At 45.5% G+C, this 23,067-nt stretch overlaps 1 protein-coding gene across 2 annotated transcripts in view; it reads left to right on the forward strand.

Annotated features, from left to right (window-relative positions):
* The window catches only part of CPNE9 (copine family member 9), an 80,872-nt gene extending 58,244 nt beyond the window's left edge, over window positions 1–22,628 (forward strand). The window contains exons 9-20 of one of the 2 annotated variants that reach the window (XM_060239341.1): window positions 1,203–1,307; window positions 1,647–1,688; window positions 6,216–6,291; window positions 9,084–9,137; window positions 10,713–10,774; window positions 11,159–11,205; window positions 12,146–12,327; window positions 14,079–14,206; window positions 17,625–17,727; window positions 19,597–19,654; window positions 20,713–20,786; window positions 22,059–22,628. In XM_060239341.1, coding sequence (XP_060095324.1) covers window positions 1,203–1,307; window positions 1,647–1,688; window positions 6,216–6,291; window positions 9,084–9,137; window positions 10,713–10,774; window positions 11,159–11,205; window positions 12,146–12,327; window positions 14,079–14,206; window positions 17,625–17,727; window positions 19,597–19,654; window positions 20,713–20,786; window positions 22,059–22,211 — 1,084 coding nt within the window. In that variant the 3' untranslated portion in view covers window positions 22,212–22,628. The remainder of the gene's footprint in view (window positions 1–1,202; window positions 1,308–1,646; window positions 1,689–6,215; window positions 6,292–9,083; window positions 9,138–10,712; window positions 10,775–11,158; window positions 11,206–12,145; window positions 12,328–14,078; window positions 14,207–17,624; window positions 17,728–19,596; window positions 19,655–20,712; window positions 20,787–22,058) is intronic. The other variant, XM_060239342.1, reaches the window with a different exon arrangement.
* The last annotated feature ends 439 nt before the right edge of the window (window positions 22,629–23,067 follow it).

The raw sequence follows: 23,067 nt of genomic DNA on the forward strand, positions 1-23,067 counted from the left end.
AGGTGCAAAGGCACATGGTCCTTTGGGGCGGGGCAGGAAGCAGCCTGGGAAAGCTCCGGCTGCTGCAATGAAGCTGGGTGGGAAGGGGAGGGGCAAAGAGAAGCTGCTGCAATCCGATGTGAGAAGGGAAAGGAGGAGGAGAAGCATCAGGGATCAGTGGGAAGGGGAGAGGAGAAGCTTCTGGGATCTAGGCTGCATGGGAAGGGCCGCCATTCCCCCCACTTTCTGGATTTTTGCTGAGCGGGGGGGGGGAGGAGGAGGAGGCTCCAAATCGGGGGTCCCCCGCCCAGGCGGGGGATTTGGGAAGCCTACTAAGAGTACATAATGTACATTAGAACAAAATTCAAGCCCAGTGGCAACTTAAAGGCCAACAGCATTCTCCAGGGGTATCTGTCCATTTGGTTGGTCTTTAAGGCGCTACTGGACTTGATTTTTGTTCTACTATCACAAACTGACACAGATAGCCACCTGGAATTACAATGTGAATTAGTTAGTTACACCTTAACTCTCCATGCATAGCTATGAATGCCATTAAACATTTTAGGAAACCTGTTATAGGGGAGGAAACCCAGGGTAAGAATATTTTAAATAAATAAATGTTTCCATTACTAATAATTCCAAGTGCGGAATCTCTGGTTTCTAGTTATTCTATGTTAATTTATCCAGGATGAAAATGAGTGAACTCATGTGTGGGAGAGAAGCTGCTGGAAACCATGGCTGGGCATCAGCTTCTGACTGTCCATATTGGTTCTGAGAATTAAGGAGGGCACTGATATTCCTGGGTTGACTATTTACTACAGAACTGCCTGCCAAATGTATCTGAGTTGGCCCTGGAGGAGTAGTGGGGGAACATATTCCATGGTAGCTGTGCAGCCACAAAGAGAGGCATAGCAGTTGCATTCTAGACCTAGATATTCACTAGGGTCACCAGACACGATGACGGGTTTCAATTCTTAGCAGGTGCTGCTAGATTGTCCAAAATGCTTACTTTTGTGCAGCTGCTAAAAGCAGAGAAACCTTCTTTTGCTGTACAGTAGCTAGTGGTTCCTGTTTTCCTAGAGCTATTCTGTGTCTTCCCAAAGCCCATCATGTAAACGCTCACATACAGTATTGGAGTGTCCATTGTTAACAGCCATAGCCAACAGTCCTCGTTTTTTGTGCTGTTTCCGTGCCTGCTTGCCATGACCTCTCTCTGCTTCCAGGTTCACTATCTGCCACAAGACAGAGGTGGTGAAGAACAATCTGAATCCAGTATGGCAGCCCTTCTCCATCCCTGTGCGTGCCCTGTGCAATGGGGACTATGACAGGTCAGAACATGGCTGCATCATGTATGGTGTACTCTGGAGGAGGGTGCAGAGGATACGATGCAACATCCTTTGGTTGCTCTAAGGAGCAGCTACCAGTAGGAGGAGAACGTGGGGCCCTTCTGTTTGGGGGGAGGAAGGAGGGGAAATCCTGCCCACCTAACTGGTAGGGGTCCTGGTGCCATGAAGTGGCTCAGTAGGGGGAAAACATGATGGTAAATATCAACTCTGCTGTCTCTAGCATTCCCTTCATTTTTAACCTGACCATTTTAAATGATCCCCAAGTTGGAAACCTTTCCACAAAAGTCATATTTTCTCTCCTTTTTGTTATTTGTGTTTCAGGACAGTGAAAATTGATGTGTATGACTGGGACCGAGATGGCAGGTGAGGTGGAGGGATTTTGCATAGTCTAGAATCTTCTCACATTCTGAGGGGGAGCCTTTATGCAGAAAGAGGCAGTAGACCGAGGATGTAGAATGTCTAGATTGTACCACTACATTAGATAGGGCAAAATCAGGTGGGGTTTTTTGATAACAGGAACTCCTTTGCATATTAGGCCACACACCTCTGATGTAGACAGTCCTCCAAGAGCTTACAGGGCTCTTCTTAAAGGGCCTACTGTAAGCTCTTGGAGGATTGGCTACATCAGGGGGATATAGCCTAATATGTAAAGGAGTTCCTGCTACAAAAAAAGCCCTGGGCAAAATTGTATGTTTTAATACTTCTCCGTCTAAAAACCTCTTAGGACATAAACTAGGACATCTGAAAGAGGGTTAACACTAACCCTTTCTCCCTTCAATGTGATGGTTTTAAAAGATATTTTTGTATGTATCATCACCTGCAGCAGGAGCTAGTGCAGTAGGGTTGCCAAGTCCAATTCAAGAAATATCTGGGGATTTTGGAGGTGGAGCCAGGAGACATTGGGGGTGGAGCCAGGAGCCAGGAGCAAGGGTGTGACAAGCATAATTGAACTCCAAGGGAGTTCTGGCCATCACATTTAAAGGGACAGCACACCTTTTTAAATGCCTTCCTTCCATAGGAAATAATGAAGGATAGGGGCACCTTCTTTTGAGGCTCATAGAATTGGACTCCCTGGTCCAATCATTTTGAAACTTGGAAGATATTTTGGAGAGATGCACTAGATGCTATACTGAAAACTTGGTGCCTCTATCTCAAAAAACAGCCCCTCCAGAGCCCCAGATTCCCATGGATCAATTCCCCATTATTCCCTATGGGAATCGTTCTCCATAGGGAATAATTGCCCAATAGACATTTCCCCCCCACCCACCGCTTTCTGATGTCCCTAAAGTGGTGATGGGGGGAAAGGGCCTCCAAACCTGGGGATTGGCAACCCTCTCTCTCTCACACACACTTACTGGGTCTGGTTCCTCCACAACGACATCAGAAAAGAACAGGGGCTACACTGCTCTCTCTCTCTCTCTCTCTCTCTCTCTCTCTCTCACACACACACACACACACACACACACACAAACACACACAGTTGTTCTGAAATGAAAGCAAAACAAACCGAGGGACTGTGTTGCTGACCCTTCCCATTAAGTACTTTCTGCTCAACTTTAAAGGCACACAGACACACACACATTTTGAAATGGACCTGTTTGCAGGTTTCTAAACCTGCCGAAGATCTAGAGCTGCATGATGGCTGTGGGGATGGGGCTTCCCCTGCCGGCTGGCTACCTGGGGGCAGGGGCAAGCCTGTAAAACCAGGGGATCCCCCGCTGGGACCTGGGGATTGGGAAGCCTATAAGGCAGTCAAGAATTCAACCACCTTATTTGGCATAATATATAGATCAGGTCCCAGACTATATTGGGAAAATGTTGTTCAGAAGTCTGGGCAGCAGCTGAAAGCAATTCTCAGCTATGCAGAAAAGTTTTTATTTCTTTGCATTCTCTGTCAAACCATTGGTGTGTAGAGTTTACTAGATTAGTTGCACCTCTGCTTGGGCACCCTGAACTGACACTCAGTGATTCAGAGATATAAGATGTTAAAGAATTGTAAATTGATACAAATACATTAGGGTCAGATGCACATATTAAAGAGGATCTGTATTCTACAGTGGGACCAGATACAGCCTAGCTAAGAAAACTTGTTCCCCACTGAGCTATGAGATCCCTCTCAGTACTGGGGAAATGGCCTCATAGCTCTCTGTTTTGCAGGTGTCGCAGCAGCGTAGAGCTTTTCCCTTTGCCATATGTAATGCCATGCTCTCTGCCATTCTTTATGGCATATTCAACATGACAGCCTACTCAGTCAGCTGCTGCCTCTGTAAACAAAAATGTATTGAGTCAATTACTCATATTCTTCTTTATTGTCACTTGTATACAGAACTTCATTACAAGTATTTACATCCTCTTTTAGTTAGCATGGTTGATTCTGATGCACTTAAGATCTATGGACTTTTGAATGATTCTTCATCTAGTGTCACTGAGAAGGTGACTAAGTTTCTCCACTGTTTTAAAGGCATGCCAAGGAATCTAATAGAAACAATTTATGTTTATGTTTACTCAGATGTATATGTATGCAATTGTTCCATTTTACCTTTTCTAACTAATTTGCTCTGATTGATATATATCAATCAATAAAGGCTAACTTGACTTGAATTCTCAACTATGGAGCCATTCAGACTGCTGTTAGTTAATCTGTTAGTTAATGGCAGTCCTTATCTAAATATGTTAATCAGGATCACACTTCCAGCCTTAAACAAAGAGAAGAGTCATTGCAGTCTTAAAGTGGTGCTGTCACAGCTGATTTAAGACAAGAGACGTTCAGAGGTGGTTTGCCATTGCCTGCCTCTGCATAGGCCTGTGACACACACAGCTTACTGTAGAGAATTCGAGCAGTCAAGCCTTTAAGCTTGACTTTGGATTCTGTGCCTGTAGGATGTGCTATTCTTATCCTCCTGTGTATTTATTCTGCAGCCCAGAATAAATACACCAGGTTCTTCTATGCACCTTCTTCCATGTGTCTCAACCTGGATCAGCTTTTTTAAAGTCGAGAGACTGCCACAGCAACCAGCTCGCCTAATCCCACCCATTATGTTTACAAATGGTTAGAGAGCCGAAGAAGCTTAAGAACCACTGAGAAACCATCAACATCTAAGCATAAATGAGCAAAATATTTCAGATAAGCAACAGCAAGCCCTGAATAGCCAGGTGGACTGCGGTATCCTCAGGCAAAACAGAAATAGATGTCTGTGGTGCGAGTTCCCTGAAGACATCTTCCATTGCACTTTGCAGAACTTTAATTTCTCTCATTCTCCGCTTTCAAGGTTCTCTCATGAAAACTGATGCCCTCATAAATATCCTAGTCTTTCAGGTGCTGTAAGACTCTTTGCTATTTCAAATCATGATCTAGTAAAGAGCTTGAAGAGCCTCAGCTTTTAAAAACCAGTGAACGCAGGCTTTTTGAACTGGATCGACTTATCTAGCAAAAATGTGGGGATAAATGGTAGTGCCCCACTACTAGGGCTTTTCTTGTAGAAAATCCCCAGCGTGAACTTATTTGCATATTAGGCCACACACCCTGATGTCACCATTATTTCACACATGGCTTTTTTGTAGAAAAAGGCCAGCAGATACTCATTTGCATATTAGGCCACACACCCTGACACCAAGCCAGCCGGAACTGCGTTTCTGTGCATTCCTACTTTAAAAAAAAGCTCTGCCCACTACCAAGGGCCAGGAGGAAGGGAATGATCCTTCAGTTTTGAAGATGTGAAAAAAGCAGGAAGCAGGCTCCATTTGGGGGACTTACAGCAAAATGCTCTGCAGTGGGCCCCCCTCCTAGATTTCTCCCTCAGGTGCCTGGGCAAAGAAACAGCTGTGCTGGCTAAGAGGAGCAGCTGTTGCTCACTCACTGGTTTCCCCCACTGGCTGGCAGCTGCTGCTCCTAATAGCCATCAATTCTTGCTTGGACAAGTGAGCAAACAGCGGCCTGGGGCAGACATGAACTGCCTAACTTCTGCCTGGCTGTGGAAGAAGGGACGAAATGGGAAAACCATTGCTCCTACTTGTTGAAGGGAAGGAGGCGGGGTGGGCAGACTCCGTCTCTCTGTGTGAGGACATATCTATGGCTGCTGTTACCCAGAGGTCATTGTGATCACTACTACTGCTCAGTGGTAGCCCTCCTTAGGCCATTCACCTTTGGCACCTGCCCAAGGATGTCTACACAGATGCTGGCCTTGATGGTGAGAAAAGTTTTAATCCAGTTCACTGTCTCCCACGCTAGTGTTCCCCTTGGAGTTATGTAGCAATATCCCTTACCTATAGCCTGAAGCTCACTCCACCTCTGCAATCAGATGTGTACCTGGATTTCCCACTTCCTGGGTGCTGGCAGCCCAATTTGGATTGGGATAGTTGCATGCATGGAGAGGGTGCTTGTGTCTTCCTCCTGCACCATTTCCCCCAAACAAAATGGCCCCAAGCATTTTTCCCTGTGTAGCCAATCAGTGCATGTACAGTCCTTCAGTGGGGCAGATAGTGCCTCTTCCAGACAGTTTTGGGTTAGGAATATAGCACAAAAGGGAAGCCCTTTCACTACTGCACAACAGTCCAGATCCAAACCAGGTCTCCCACATTCTTGGGGAACTAGTTCTCATCAGGGTGACATGTGTCTGGAGGCTTACAATTCAGGTCCAGCAAACCCCAACTCAGCACATCAAATATTGTAAGATGTAGTTTGTCCTTTAGAGGAAGAAGAATCTAGTGAATGGGTGAAGGTGGAGCAGATGGTTCAGATCTTCTAAGGGAGAAGCCTGGATTCTTGCATTCCTGGGCTCTTGCTCAAAGCTCATGCCATATCCTTTAGCTAGCTAATCCTTGCTATGGGTTCAGGTTGCATCAGAAATGATGGGCTACCTCTGCTTCTTCCTCTCTCTTTTTGCTCCACAGCCATGATTTCATTGGAGAGTTCGCTACAAGCTACAGGGAGCTCTCCCGTGCCCAGAGCCAGTTCACTGTGTATGAGGTGAGCACCACTAAACTGGAAATCCATGATAGTTGAGACTCATTCCTTGTCCAACTGAAATTGTATTTTGATTGAATATGTCTGACATCTAGTATGGAATTGTATATATGTATCAGACCTAAGACTTGTAGAACAGAGTTTGAGTCTAGTGGCACCTTTAAGACTAACAAAAGTTCATTCAAGGTATGAGCTGTTGTGCACACGCAAATACATTTGTGGTTAAGGAACACACATGCACTCAGGAGAGCCAGGGCATTATGTACAGTATTATGTACCACATCCCTTCAAAATGATGTAATGTTAAGATATCTCAATATCTTATGACTTGAAAATATCTTTTTCTTCCCCTTATAAATAAAGTTGCAAGTACTACAGAGTGGTATAGTGAAGGATGGGGTATAAATCCAGCCTCTTCTTCTAACTTCTTTCAAGTCACCTACTAAGTTTGAGGATGAGAGCTGAACCTACCACCTCCCAGACCATTCTCTTTCACACAGTGCAGCTCTGTGCAGATGATATTTGCCTCTGTACTGCAAAAAGCTCCATTGCATATCTCAAACGTCTGTTTAAAGGCACAGGCACCAACCATCAAGATTTATTTTCTGCTCCATGGGCAACTCTCACCCCAGGTTTTACTATCCAGCCACTACACACTGGCTACTAATATCTGAGGAACCCCCCTCATTCCTCTCCCTCTACCATTTGGTCTTTACCTGAGTAATGTGGTTTCAATAAGCTATTATCACCACTTTGGGTGATGTTGCACAGTTTAATAAAAGCAGGTTAATTGATGTAGCTGGCAAAGTACTCACAGGTCTTGAATGCGCTGATCACGAGTGATGCTTCTGCCAAATACAGGGTTGCCTTGCAGCAAAGTTGAACCTTAACACAGTAAGCCAGCTAGAAGGGAAAGAGGTTGAAGATACTGTCCTCCTTTTACAAGGCAGTTTGGAGAAGTTGATAGTTCAATCTTGATGTAGTGGCCTGATGCTGGAGCAAAATTTCAAGGGAAAGGATTTTTTGGTGGGGGAGGGATTTTGAGGAGAAACTGCAATGGCATAGTCATTACAAGTAGATATTGTTATACCCTCCTTTTCTTCCCAATGAGGAGACAAAATGGCTTACAGCATTGTTCTATTTTTCTCTATTTTATTGTCTCAACAGTCCTGTGAGGTGGATTAGCTTGAGAGAAATCAATAGGACCAAAGTCAATCAGCAAGTTTCTGTGGAAGTAGAAGAATAGAGCCATAGAGTTGGAAGGGGCCATACAGGCCATCTAGTCCAATCCCCTGCTCAATGCAGGATCAGCTTAGAGCATCCCTGACAAGTGTTCGTCCAGCTGATCTTTAAAGACTGCCAGTGAAGGGGAGCTCACCACCTCCCTAGGCAGCTCATTCCACTGCTGAACAACTCTTAGGGTGTTTTCGCACTCACCTTCAGCCGGCGCCGCGACCCTCTTGACGACGGAGGATCTGTGCTGATTTCCCACACGAAGCGCTGGAGCAACCAGAAGAGCCGCCAATTTCCGGCGCGAAGCCCGCTCAAACGTAAATCGCCAAGAAGCAGGAAAACGCTTGAGCGGGCTTCGCGCCGGAAATTGGCGGCTCTTCTGGTTGCTCCAGCGCTTCGTGTGGGAAATCAGCACAGATCCTCCGTCGTCAAGAGGGTCGCGGCGCCGGCTGAAGGTGAGTGCGAAAACATACTTACTGTAAAAAAGGTTTTTCTAGTTGCCAGCTGGTTCCCTCCCAATCCTTAATTTAAACTCACCATTTTTATTTTATTTACTGTGCAGATTTTTTTTTAATGGGAAGCCAGCAGACTTGAAGGGACACAGAGAAGCCCTTGACTTGAAGTGACACAGAGAACCCCATGACATGATCTAGGGAATCTCAGAAGCAAGACTGGAGCCTGACTTTTGCCCAGGCAAAGAACCAGAGCAGGCCTAGAAGCATTATAGCCAGTGCAGGCTAGAAGGAACAAATGTGAAAGATAGAAAGCAGAATATCCAGCAATTCTGTTCTTGAGTGCCATTCCATTCTCAAGCAGATCTTCTCACAGATGGTCAGGATATGTAACATAAGAAGCTTTCCGCCATCTAGTAGTAATGGTTTTAAGGAACACACATGCACTCAGGGGAGCCAGGGCATTATGTACAATATTATGTACATCTCCTCAAAATGATGTAACATTAAGACATCTCAATATCTTGTGACTTGAAAATATCTTTTTCTTCCCCTTATAAATAAAGCTGCAGTGGTCTGAGTGCTGGACTTGGATCAAGGGGACCTGGGTTCAAATCTCCATCTTGCCATAAAGCTCAATGGATGACCTTGGGTCAGTCACACTTGCTACCTAGCCCACCTCATTGGGTTGTTGTGAGGATAAAATAGCAAAGGGAGAACCATGTATGGTGCTTTGAGTTCCTTGAAGGAAGGGTGAAATAAACAGGAAATAGACAGATGGACAGACAATTATTAAAATTTGGTTGGGCCCCAAGAGGCTAGACAAAATTACTTCTAAGGCCAGATTCAGCATGCAGAGTGCCAGTTAGCAGTTCCAATCTTTAAAGAAAAGGTGGGTAGCCCTGCCTTTGTGGAAGGGGTAGGATTGGATGGCATTTTGTCCCTTTGGCTTCTGTGAATCTGTGTGATTGTTGGGATGAGAAGATGGGAGCTGTGGAACTGAGTTAAGAGTTGCCATGGACATAACACTGGTAATGGCAGGTTTAGACATAAAGTGATGGCTGTGACTCAGGACTAAAGACTCAGCTATCCCTTCTGCTCCAACACTAGGTTTTGAATCCTAGGAAGAAATGCAAGAAAAAGAAATATGTTAACTCGGGGACTGTGAGTATGAGATAATTCCCCCCCTCCTTCCTGCCACCCCTCCCTCCGTTACTTGAGAGCCCTTTTCTGAAATGCTTGGCTTGAACCAATAAGATGTGGGTTGATATTGCAGACCAACAGTTGTAGCACACTATTCAGCAAGCCTCAGCTTTCCTGCCTGTTAAATGGTACTGGTATTCCTTCCACAAAGGGCTGTGCAGGCTTGAATGAAATAAGGAGACATACTCAAGGTTATTTGAGGATTAGATTGTAGCCCTTAGCATCTCTTTCGGGATGGGATACTATTGTGCTCAGGGTGGTAAAAGAGTGATATAAAAGGAAAGAAGTGGAGAGGCTGATTGGTTTTGTAGTGATTATAGGTACTGAATCAAGATATGGTAGCTAATCCGGATTAGTCAGAGCAGAGCAAACTTGATATGAAGCGCAAACATTTAAACTGTTATATAAATTGATGTGTCCATATAAAAATTCAGTATGTTTAGGAATACACAGGTTTAATGTGAGCTGGCCTCATATCAAAATAAAATAAATGAGCACGAGCTGGGTGCGTTCACACTACACTAAATAATGTGTTTTATATCTGGATTTTTGCTATTCTTAAACAGGAAAAATCAAATTGCAAAACACATTGCAGCGCAATCACACATGGGTTGTGGGTTCTCCTCAATTCCTGTGCATGTGGTTCCCCCTCAAGACTAAGGGGCATGTGGGAAAAGGGTTTCTTCCATCTCTCCTAAACTCTTTCCTCAACTTAAAACAAGTCCAAGGTGCTGAGATTTTGTTTTTACTTATTAAAGCATTTATATCCTACCTTCTTCATGGTCCAAGGCAGCTTGCAGTGCAAGCAAACACAAGGATTTCCCCAACAGACCCCACTGTGCCTCCAGGGCTGTTTCAGGCTGGGGAAAGCGTGTGTGCAGGGAGAATGCTCAAAGCCACTTCTCCAGGTACCAGGGTCCTGATCCTAATCAAGCACTTCACATCCAGGAACTGAGAACCCACCACTCACGTGTGGCTGCCTTAAGTTACATCTCAAACAGGTTGGGGGCCTGTGCCCATACTATGTATGCAGTAATATGATGTGCAGTTATGTTTTAATATGACTAGAAGATGAACAGACCTGCTTAGCTATAGGGCACAGTATAACAGGATTTCACCGGAGGCTGCCCTCCTTGGGCAGTGTGGCCATTCTATTTGAAAGCTGCTGTCCCAACTGAAGGAGGAGAAAGAAGAAAAGTGTTCTTTGGGCTGGGTTTGAGTCTCCCTGATGTAGTAGAAGAGTAAGGAGAGGCAGCCACTGCAGGGGGGGAAGGAGGACTGGGTGGGGGGACTTTTTACTACACTGTAATATAGCCTTTGCAAGTTTCTGCCATAGAAATGGAACCAATTTGCTTCTGGTAACAGGAAGTCAAATCACTTCCCCCTACATACCCCCAACAAATAAAAAAAAATCTCTCTGGGAAAAAAGCCCTTCTGAATCCCCACATCTGTTTATGCTTAATCCAACCTTACCCCATGACTGTCTTGTCCACAATCTCTCACAAGGCATCTTTTCTTTCTGTCTTTTCTCTCCAGGTGACCCTTCTGTCATTTACAGTGCAGTCCGAATTCACCTTTGTTGATTATATTCGAGGCGGGTGCGTCAGTGGCAAGGCCTGGCTGCTTCCTAGGTCCCTGGCTCCCCGGCTCCCCACACCCACATGCCTGGGCCAGCCTCCTTCATGGCTTCTGAGGGAAGGAGGCTAGAGAAAGCTGGCTGAGGGGGGCTTTGGCCACAGGCAGTGAGGCAAAACAAAATGGCATTTGAGGCATTGAGGCATGATATGCCAGGGGAGGTGATTTTCTGAGGGAATAGTTCTAGGTGGAGAGGGCGTGTAATGTTTTAGGTTCCTGACAGGAGACTTGGTGGCACTGGTGATATTTACAGGGTGGCAACACAAGGGAGACAGTTGAGAGTGTTTTAGAGGACTCACAAGAATAGTGGCATCTCTTTCTCTCTTCTCTACCCCACCTCCCCCCAGGACACAGCTGAATTTCACAGTCGCCATTGATTTCACGGCCTCCAACGGTGAGTGCAGAACACCAGTGAGTCACTATGGGAACCGAGTGACAGCTTAGCTGCTGGTAACCAGGCAGCCAAGGACCCTTGGCCAGAAGCAGAGACCTTTAAGCAGCTAGCCCTGGGCTTGAGGCAGTGCCTCCCTTCCAACAGACTGGGAGTAGGAAACCATTCTGAATTGTATGTGTGAGGGGGAGGCCTTCATCCCACTGTACTGGGAACCAAGGAGGAGGGGAGTGGACCTAGGGTGACCATCCATGGATGACCAAAAGACAAATAAATCCCTCAAAAATTAGAAGGGGACAGATTTTCCACAAGATTATTCTAATTTACATGCATTGATGCAGATTTGCACATAATTACTATAATTTAAATAGAAATACAGCTCACCATAGTGCCAGCTGGGTCCAAGACAGCACTCAGAGCTTTCTTCCTTGAGTGACAACCTGTCACTCAAATGCTTCCAAAAGTTTATTTTTTAAAAAAAGCTTCAGCTGGTTTTAGTGGACAGAAGCAGAACCCAGATATTTTAGAGGGCAGGTTTGATAAGAGGGGACTGCTCTCTGAAAAAGAGGACATCTGCCCAGTGCTCATCCTCAGTGGAGCTATGGGAAAAGAATATGGAGGCATTGAGAGCAGATGAATAGAAAGAAGTGCTGGTGGGAGTTTTGGTGAGAAATCATCAAGTTCTGTGGGGGCCTGCTGAGGGACAGTCACACTTGAGTCGAAGGAGTGCCTGTTCTTGCTTAAGGTGAAGGGTGGTTTCTGTTATTTGGTTGTTTTGGGAGTGGTTTCCCAGTGTTGTTTGTACTGCATGTGGGAAGGCAACATTGTAAGGGGGTTTGTGAGGTCCCCAAAACCTCACGGGTGAGCTCTAACTCACACATGGTGATGCTGAAATAAATTATGTGAAAAGTGCCACTGGACTGTTTTATTGTCCTTTGCACAGGGAATCCCTCACAGCCCACCTCCCTCCACTACATGAGCCCATACCAACTCAGCTCCTACGCCATGGCGCTGAAGGCAGTGGGTGAGATCATCCAGGATTATGACAGTGACAAACTTTTCCCCGCCTACGGCTTTGGAGCCAAAGTCCCACCAGATGGCAAGGTGTCCCACCAGTTCCCTTTGGTAGGTACAGGCTTTACATGATGAGGGGAGGGGCTGTAGTGGTTGAACAGCTGTTTTGCATGCATTTGGTCCCAGGTTCACTCCCTGACATTCTCATTTTGAAAGACCTCAAGTAATAAATAGACCTGGGAAAGGCCTGTATCCCAGAGCCACCCTGAGCCTGCCTCTGGCGAGGAAGGCGGGATATAAATAAAATAAATAAATAAATCCCAAAAATGGTGTCAGTCAAGATAGCCAGAAATCAGCTAGAGGAACTATTGGTCCAATGTATTATAGTGCATCATCTTATGGGATCATTTTTGTGGAGAACTTTGGGGACATTGTTGTAAGGTGTCCCAGGATATGTTCTGGATGTCAGGACTAATTCTTGGGCATTATTTTGTCAGCTTGGATGTTATTGTCCCTCCATTTGGCACAACATCACAAAACTCCTTTCCAAATTTACCTGCATGTGTGCACACAGAGAATGGTTATTACTGTACTGTAATTCTAGCATCTTGCAGATCAGAGTAAGAAAAGGGGAAAAACTTGTTACAATTAATTTCATTAGCTGCTACAAAACACGCTCTCAATTAATTTTGCAGCTCTACAAATAACAAACATGTCATAATTAGACATCAAAGACACACTCTTCGAAAGATCATGAGTATTAATGAACTCCAGTAGAAAAAATCTTTCTCTTGGTTCAGTATGAAGGAAGCACCCACTTTCTGGTCTTTTACCTTTCCTTTTATTATTAGGTTCCTCTGACCAAAGGTCTTGAGCAAAGTCAAAACAAGCTGGTCTTTTAATGTGTTGGGGGACAGGGTTAGGACTAGCATGGACAATGGCTTGCAAGGCTTAACTGTTGCTGGGACTCACTGAGATTCATCTCTGAAAGTCAAGAGAGTGATCCAGAGCATGTACAGAGTGAATTCCTCTCAGCAAATAAGTAGCCCCAGCTGCAGGCTCTGAAGCTGGCAGGAAGGGCTACTAGCTCAAATGGTTTGGCTTCCAAATTATCATAAGCCTTGGCACCTGATTTCTTGAGCCTCTCTGCTTTAAAGTTAACACCAACAGAGTCAAGTTGAAGGAACAATCCTGAAGCTCAGTCACTTGCTGTTTGCAGGGCCGGATTAACAATTAGGCAAAGTAGGCCTAATTGGCCTATGGGCCCCCATGCCTTTAGGGGCCCTGGACTGGCTCCCCCCCATTCCCCCCCCCACTTGCAGCCCTTCCAGACTCCATGCAAAGCCAGCAACTGAGCTGCTCTTTGCCCAACTTGCCTGGTGCTGCTGCTGCTGGTGTCATCATTGCCAAGTTTGCCTCTCTCTGCCTCTTCCCCACAGTTTTGTCAAAGGGGCTTTTGGGACAGTGCCTGCAGGCTGCAGCGGGGGCCACAGGCAGTGGGGTGGGCGCTCTGAGATAATTTGCAAGGGGCCCCCGAGATTTTGACTGCCTAGGGGCCTCCACAGGGTTTAATTCGGCACTGGCTGTTCGTGACTGGCAGAGGCATGGAGACTTTGGTGTGGCTGAGATCCTGCAAGTGGCAGCTGCAAAACAGGATCCTTTTTCAGAATCCAGAGGATTTTTTTAAGTTTCTAGTCTTCATTTTCTTTTTAGAAATGCAAGTAATTTTCTCCAATAAGGACTTCAAAAAGTGCTGTACCTGTGGCACTTGTGTGGGTGTGAACACATAAAACCGCTCATGGCTGTGGCACCTCCAGGGCTCTTTTGTCCTGTTTGCTGACTCTGCACCTTTCTCTCTGCAGAACAACAATCCAGATAACCCCAGCTGTGAGGGCATCGAGGGAGTGCTGGAATCCTATTTTCAAAGCTTGCGTACCGTGCAGCTATATGGACCCACCAACTTTGCACCTGTCATCAACCAGGTTGCCCAGTAAGTGGGAAGTGGGAAAATAAGACCAGATAAAATCTGTCTTCCTTACTAGCTCTGAGCTCCTAAACTCTGGGCCAAGGTTTCTGAAGGTCTGCTGATGTGCAGCTGGAGAAATGTCAGTGAAGTTTCATTACCAAGCTGTATTCTGTTTAAGCAAAGGTCACTGTGTAAACCAGGAGTGGACAAACTGTGGCTCAGGAGCCACATGTGGCTCTTTCACATGTATTGTGTGGCTCTCAAAGCCCCCACCATTCTGCTGACTGGTTTGGAGAAGGCATTTGTCTCTTTAAATCACTTCTCCAAGTCAACCCAGCTGGCAGCTTGGAAAATACATTTAAAATTAAAGTTGCTTTTTTCCCACCTCTCCCTCCCTCCCTCCCTCCCTCCCTCAAGCATCTTATATTGATGTCTTACGGCTCTCAAACATCTTACATTTATTCTGTGTGGCTCTTACATGAAGCATGTTTGGCCACCCCTGGTATAAACCCTGGTGCTGAGGATAGCTAAGCAGGATTGACCTGGTCAGTATTTGGATGGGAGACCACCAAGGAAGTCCAGGGTCACTACACAGGAGCTTGCAGATGTAATTTCTGAGCCTCTGGCTATTATTTTTGAGAATTCTTGGAGAACAGGAGTGGTGCCAGAAGATTGGAGGCCAGTGAGTGTTGTCCCCATCTTAAAGAAGGGGAAAAAAGATGATCCGGGTAACTACTGACCCGTCAGCTTGACGTCTATACCTGGAAAAGTTTTAGAATAAATCATCAAACAGTCAGTCCTGGAACATTTAGAAAAGATGGCTATGATTACTAAGAGCCAGCATGGGTTTCTCAAGAACAAGTCATGTCAGACTAACCTGATCTCATTTTTTAAAAAAGTGACCACCTTGCTGGATCAGGGGAATACTGGAAACATCGTTTATCTTGATTTCAGTAAGGCTTTTGATAAAGTTCCACATACTATCCTTGTTGACAAGTTGGTAAAATGTGGTTTGGATCCTGTTACCATTAGGTGGATCTGTAACGGATTGACAGATCACACCCAAAGAGTACTTGTGAATGGTTCCTCATCCTCTTGGAGAGGAGTGACAAGTGGAGTGCCTCAAGGATCTGTCCTGGGACCTGTTTTGTTCAACATCTTTATAAATGATTTGGATGAAGGCATAGAGGGAATGCTTATTAAATACCAAATTGGGAGGGGTTGCATATACAGTAGGAGACAGAAACAGAATACAGAATGACCTTGACAGGCTGGAAAACTGGGCTAAAATCAATAAAATGGATTTTAACGGGGATAAATGTAAAGTTCTTCATTTAGGTAGGAAAAATCCAATGCATGGTTATAGGATGGGGGAGACTTGTCTTAGCAGTAATATGTGCGAAAAGGATCTAGGGGTTTTAGTGGATAATACGCTGAACATGAGTCAACAGTGTGATGCGGTGGCTAAAAAGGCAAATGCAATTTTGGGCTGTATCAACAGAAGTATAGTTTCCAGATCATGCGATGTGATGGTATCACTTTACTCTGCTCTGGTAAGACCTCACCTGGAGTACTGTGTTCTGTTTTGGGCACCACATTTTAAGAAGGATATAGACAAGCTGGAACAGGTCCAGAGGAGGGCAACAAAGATGGTGAGGGGTATGGAGACCAAGTCCTATGAGGAAAGGTTGAAGGAACTGGGGATGTTTAGCCTGGAGAGGAGGCGACTGAGAGGCTATATGATCACCATCTTCAAATACTTGAAGGGCTGTCATCTAGAGGATGGTGTGGAATTGTTTTCTGTGGCCCCAGAAGGTAGGACCAGAACCAATGGGTTGAAATTAAATCAAAAGAGTTTCCGGCTCAACATTAGAAAGAACTTCCTGATGGTTAGAGCGATTCCTCAGTGGAACAAGCTTCCTCAGAAGATGTGGGCTCTCCTTCCTTGGAGTTTTTTAAATAGAGGCTAGATGGCCATCTGACAGCAATGGGGATCCTGTGAATTTAGGGGGAGGTATTTGTGAGTTTCCTGCATTGTACAGGGGGTTGGACTAGATGACCCTGGACGTCTCTTCCAACTCTATGATTCTACACCGAGGTAGGCAATGGCAAACCACCTCTGAACGTCTCTTGCCTTGAAAACCCTATGGCATTGCTATGTTGGCTGCCACTTGATGGCATGGGTTTTGTGCAACTGGAAGTGCTTAAAAATGCATTTGTTATCTGCATTATTACATTTATCAATTAAAATGATTGCACAAACATCATTTAGGCCTTTATTCTGTGGCTCAGTTAGCTTTCTGCCAGCAGAAATAGATAATTGAAAACATATGAACATATATGAACATATGAAGCTGCCTTATACTGAATCAGACCCTCGGTCCATCGAAGTCAGTATTGTCTACTCAGACTGGCAGCAGCTCTCCAGAGTCTCAAGCTGAGGTTTTCCATGCCTACTTGCCTGGACCCTTTTTAGTTGGAGATGCCGGGGATTGAACCTGGGACCTTCTGCTTACCAAGCAGATGCTCTACCACTGAGCCACCGCTTACTGTAACTTTAAAAAAACAAAACAAAACAAAATCAGTTCCATGAACTTAGTAGCCTTGACATTAGCAGAACTAGACTGTCACATACCTGCCGAGATTATGTTTGAAATGGCCCAAAGCCGCTCCAGATGACAAGCAAGTAGAAGATCTAACCAGTCATCCTGATTTCTCAGAACAGCTCAGCACCCCAGAAGCGTATTACCTGCCCTCCTGTGTCCCATCAAAAATCAACTTGTCTGTTCCTGAGCTAGAGGGGACTCCTTTGCCCTTTAATTGCTAAGTACATAGCTACTGAGTAGCTATTAGAGAGCTATTTTTTTTTTTTGCATAATATAAGACCTTGGGTAACTCAGTGAAATGGACTTGCAGTGGGGTAATCAAAGTCAAAAGAAACAATTTCTTTGCCTATTTTACGTTAGGGAATTTACTACCATAATATATGTTAATAAAGTAAATGGCTTTTTAAAAAAGGACTAGATGGATTCATGGAAGATAAGATCCCTGGCAGCAGAATGGAACCCTCATGTTCAATAGCAGCGTAGCTGTGAACACCAGGTCTCTTGGACAAACAGGGGAGGGCTCTTATCTTTATGGGCCCTGGAGTCTTTTGGGGCACCTATTTTCTGCCTGACATGAGGCATGGATTTCTATTATCACTCTTGCTATGATCTGTTCTGCCATCTTTGTTTCTTATTATGTTTTAATCTGTTTTATTGTTGATGGGTTTTTCTTCTGTAAGCTGTCCTGAGCCCACTTGTGGAATAGGGTGGGGTTAAATTAAGGATGAATTTTGTCTCTCCCCGCCTTTGCAGTATGACAATAACAATGCCTGCCTTACAGGGCTGTTGTAAGGAAACACTGAAATGACCTTTGGGCCCTTTCCACTTTTCTACAGGTCAGCTGGTGAGGTGAGTGATGGGTCGCAGTATTACGTCCTCCTCATCATCACGGACGGGGTCATCTCTGACATGCTGCAAACGAAGGAGGCTATTGTGGCTGTGAGTCTCATCCTTCTCTCAGCACAGTGGAAAGGGAGGCAAGAACAGCCTCTAGGCTTTGGGGAGTGCAGGAGAACTTTGAATGTTACCTTCAAGGCCGCTTGGGACAGCTCAGTGATTTCCCTTTTCCCAAAACTGATTTGCACTACAGCAGCCAAGGAAGGTCCCCTTGTGACCATTGTTCCCTCTAAACTGAGTTAGTGTGAGATAGCTCATGGTTTTTTAGCCTCTGGCTCAAACATTTTTCTCTTAGCTCAGGAAAAATGGCCCCAGAGCAAACTAATTTATGCAGTAGCTCACAACTTTAATGCCACTAGGTCATGAAGTAGAAGATATTGGTTTATCCCACTGAATCAAGAAATATTTTAACCTAGGGTTGCCAACCTCCAGGCAGTAAGGGAAACCAGGTTGAGACGCTGTGCAAAATGTCCAAAAAAGCTAACAAAATTCTCCAAATTCACTACAAATGTATTATAACAATAATGTATTTACAAAGTCTTGTCTCATATCAGACAGAACAAGAGAACAAGAGTTGGATAGAAAAGCCTGTTAATGTAATAGGAACTCCTTTGCATATTAGGCCACACCCTCCTGATGTAGCCAATCCTCCAAGAGCTTTCAGTAGGTACTGTAATAAGAGCCCTACGTTCTTGGAGGATTGGCTACATCAGGGGTGTGTGGCCTAATATGCAAAGAAGTTCCTGCTACAAAAAAAGCCGTGCTGCCCAGGATAGATAGACCCAGGGTCTGATTCAGTGAAGGCAGCTTTTCCGTTAATGTGCAGTGTGTAAGCTATGTTTTTTCTGAGTTGTATTTCCTGGTCCCACTGGGCTCCTTGCTCTTTTTGACCTGGCATGTAGACTCAAAGTCTGTCATCCTATCAATTAACAATAGACTTCCACACAGGATTGTTGTGATAGTAAAATGTGGTACTGTAATTTGTCCTTGAGATGGAGCAGAAAGAAAATGTTCATCTAACAACATACACCGATTGACAGTTGCAGGGGATACAATGTCGCTGGCAAATATGTAATTGGCTATGCTAAAAACAATGGCACCATTGTGATGTTTAATAGTTGAGCATCTTAATGGAGCTGCAGTATGGTTGCCCTGGAATATGGGCTGAAATTAAGATTACTCTGCTCTGCCCCATATAATTAGGCAGGATCAGGGTAGCTTGACTTGCGCAATGGGGAAGTGACATGTTATTTATTCATCTATATCTGTACTCTGTCTTTCATCCCAATGGGAACTCAAGGCATTGCACATCATTCCCCTCTCATAGAATCATAGAGTTGGAAGGGACTCCCAGGGTCATCTAGTCCAATTCACTGCACAATGCAGGAAATTCACAAACTCCTCCCCCTAAATTCACAGGATCAGCATTGCTGTCAGATGGCCATCTAGCCTCTCCTCGATTTTATCCTTACAACAACCCTGTGAGGTAGGTTAGGCTGTGAGTGGCCCAAGATCAGGGTCACCCAGCAAGCTTTCATGGCAGGAGTGGGACTTTGAACCTGGTTCTCTCATAACTGACATTCTAATCACTATAGAATATTTGCTCTCAAGTTGTCTCTCCCAGGGCTTTTTTGTAGAAAAACCCAACAGAAACTCATTTGCATATTGGACCACACCTACTGATATCACCATTGTTTCCCACAGGGCTTTTTATTGTAGAAAAAGCCCGGCAGGAACTCATTTGCATCTTAGGCCACACCCCTTGGTGCTGAGCCAGCTGGAACTGCGTTCCTGCTCAAAAAAACCCTCCTGATCTCTCCCATTCAGGAACAAGGGTGTGTGTGTACTTATGTTTGAAACATCCAGACATTGTGCAGGGTGCAGCTCAGGCAATAATGTTTTCCTCCCCAGGCTTCTTCTTTGCCTATGTCCATCATCATCGTGGGAGTCGGCCCTGCTGATTTTTTGGGTAAGCCTTGATCTTACCTGGATGCACCACTGATCAAGAGTTGATGAGCCAAGGGAACTGTCTTGCTTGCTTTGATGAGTCTGTAGGGTGACCTGATATCACTGCCGGTAGCCCCCACTCTGGCACTTTGCACCCATGTGCCAGAGAGCACCAATCAGCCATTTGGCCAAACAAGTCTACCTTACTGTGGAGACCTGTCCACTGGAATTGATCTGATGCTTCATCTCCTGTTGGTCTGTGCTTCCTGGACCCCAGGGCGCATTCAGGTGTTACTGCTCTAAAATGAACCCCATTGTTGGGGGAGGGGGAGGCAGAGCTGGATTAACAATTAGGCCAAGTAGGCACTAGCCTTTGAGCCCCCAAACCTTTAGGGGGCCCGGGCTGGCTTTCCCCCCCAGTTTCCCCCTACTTACAGCCCTCCCAGTCTGCACACTCAGCCAGCAACTGAGCTGCTCTTTGCCCGGCTTCCCTGATGCGGCTGCTGCTGGTGTTGTCTCCAAGTTTGCCTCTCTCTGCCTCTCCCCCAGGTAAAAGTGAAGGTAGTCCCCTGTGCAAGCACCAGTCGTTTCTGACTCTGGGGTGACGTTGCTTTCATGACGTTTTCACGGCAGACTTTTTTTAATGGGGTGGTTTGCCATTGCCTTCCCCAGTCATCTACACTTTCCCCCCAGCAAGCTGGGTACTCATTTTACCGACCTTGGAAAGATGGAAAGCTAAGTCAACCTGAAGCTGGCTACCTGAACCAGCTTCTGCTGGGATTGAACTCAGGTCGTGAGCAGAGGGCTCCGACTGCAGTACTGCAGCTTTAGTACTCTGCGCCATGGGCTTCTCTCCCACAGCTTAGTAAAAGGGGCTTTTAAGAAGGTGCCTGCAGGCTGCAGTGGGGGTCATGAGTGGCAGGGCGGGTGCTCTGACTCTGAGATAATTTGTGAGGGGGGGGGCAAGATTTCGACTGCCTAGGGGCCTCCACAGGGTTTAATCCGGCATTGGCGGGGAGGGTGGCAGCAGAGTCAGGAGAGAGGCAGCAGACCTTAGCACTATGCTTCTGTCATCCTCAGCCATGGAAGAGCTAGATGGAGATGAGGTGCGAGTCTCCTCCAGGGGGCGCTACGCAGAGAGAGACATTGTGCAGGTAACGCTTCCAGGTGAATGTGTGGAGACCAGGTTTGCCAGGGGAGGTTCATGCAGGTCATTTCCTGGTCTGCTTTCTTGTTAGCCTTGTTGACAATTGGAGGTCACCTGAAATATAAGATGCTAGGGCTCTTAATTCTTAATAATAATACAATTGATTTATTTAGCAGATTTGTACACTGCCTCTCCAGGCATGTTTAAGTTGGCTTACAACCAAAACAATAGAACGAGTAAAGAGAAACAATTAAAACCAGTCAATAAAACAAGTTATACAATGAATAAATAAAATCAAGCCGAGGAATAAAAGCACATAAAACAAACACAGCAGTCTAAAATGATGTTCATACGACAATTGTGGTTATGTACAAGAGTCATGACATCAGGGAGGTCTTTCAGTGTTCATTGCCAGGCATCAGGTTGGGAAGAGAGAGGATATTTTCCCTTGATTTCCTTCCCTTCATCAATTTATTTGTTCCTTGGCTATTTGGGTCATACTTGCCAAAATGATAGTAAAGACTTTACATATCTGCCCATCTTTTAGAGCCCCAAAGAGATAAGTCAGGGATCCAAGATCTATACCCCTGCCATACCTGTCACCTGATAAGCGGCAAGCCCATCCTGAATGAATATATATATATATAGAGAGAGAGAGAGAGAGAGAGACAGAGAGACAGAGAGAGAGAGACAGAGACAGAGAGACAGAGATAGACACAGACAGACAGACAGACAGAGACACACCGATCCTAAATATATATATAAATACATATTCCCAGCTTGAAAAGAGAGGATTGAAAAAACAATGACCAGGTTGTTGAAACTGTTTTGTTTAAACAGTGAAGAATTTAAATTGATTGAATGGGCACTAGGCTGATGGCAAGCCTCCTCTAATCTTAAGTGCTTTTGCATCTGACCTTTTGCAAATAACTTGTATGTCAGCTGAGCTCTTACAAAGGTGTTTGGCTCAGCCTTTCTACTCAGCTGTTGTTTTGCTTACTTGGATGTCTAGTAGGTTTAGGAAACATGAATGTAAATACTTTTCAGTCCTTGAGAGGGAGGCAACCTGAGCAAGAACATATTTCAAAGATAGCAGAAGGTGTAGAATCCAGGTCTAACACTTTTTGCCCAAATAGATGGTTGGGAGAGTTGGGTTCAGTCCATTGCCTGCCAGCTGCCATTGACACCAAGGTGCGTTGGGATGGATTGGGGAAAGATGGATTCGGTCTCATGTAGCACTCACCTCACTTACCTTTCTCTGCCTTTTCTACTGTTCCAGTTTGTGCCCTTCCGAGACTACATTGATCACTCAGGGAACCAGGTGTTAAGCATGGCACGCCTGGCAAAGGACGTGTTAGGCGAAATCCCCGAGCAGCTCCTCTCCTACATGAAGATGTACGACATCAAGCCCCTTTCCCCCAGTTCACAGTAGCTCCGCCCTCTGTGCAGCCTGAGCCAATGGGATGCTTCCGCTCCAGCTGGGACTGAGATGACCTTGACCGGTTGGGGCAAAATGAGCAGCTTCCACTCTCTCAATGAGATGGCTAGATCCTGGGGGAGGGGATATATCTGCAGGGGAGGTGGGGAGGCAGGTAGGCTATGGACTGCATGCCTCACACATGGACTGAGACACCAGCACAGAGAAGCATGAGCCCACCCAGAATCTCAAAAGGGATGACTCCCCAAAGCGGTCCCGGCAACGGACATAGTGGACTTGAAGGAAGGCTTGGAAGGACCCAGGTATCTTAAGGGGCCTGGGGATGGTGTTTCCATCCAGCCAAATCTGCTAAATACAGTGCCATTTAGCTCTGTTTTGCCTGGATATTGAAAATAAAACCATCCTTGGTCCCAGGAACTCCTGCTTATGTTTTTTTTTTAAACAACTTGTTGCTGAGAATGATCCTCCTGCTTCCGCCAGGAGCCAGTTCAAGGATCAAGATGCTGCCAAGGAACTTTGCACAGATGGAACTTTGCACAGATATCTTCTTTCAATTTGAGTCCAGTGTCACCTAGTTTGGTATAATGGTTAAGTGTGTGGACTCTTATCTGGGAGAACCGGGTTTGATTCCTCACTGCTCCACTTATGCTGCTGGAATGGCCTTGGGTCAGCCATAGCTCTCGTAGGAGTTGTCCTTGAAAGGGCAGCAGCTGTAAGAGCTCTCTCAGCCCCACCTACTTCACAGGGTGTCTGTTGGTGGGGGTGGGGGAAGGCAAAGGAGATTGTGACTGCTCTGAGATTCTGGGTATAGGGTAGGATATAAATCCAATATCATCATCCTCCTCCTCCT

Source organism: Heteronotia binoei, chromosome 5, assembly GCF_032191835.1.
Source record: "Heteronotia binoei isolate CCM8104 ecotype False Entrance Well chromosome 5, APGP_CSIRO_Hbin_v1, whole genome shotgun sequence".
In the NCBI taxonomy this organism is placed as follows: Eukaryota; Metazoa; Chordata; class Lepidosauria; order Squamata; family Gekkonidae; genus Heteronotia; species Heteronotia binoei.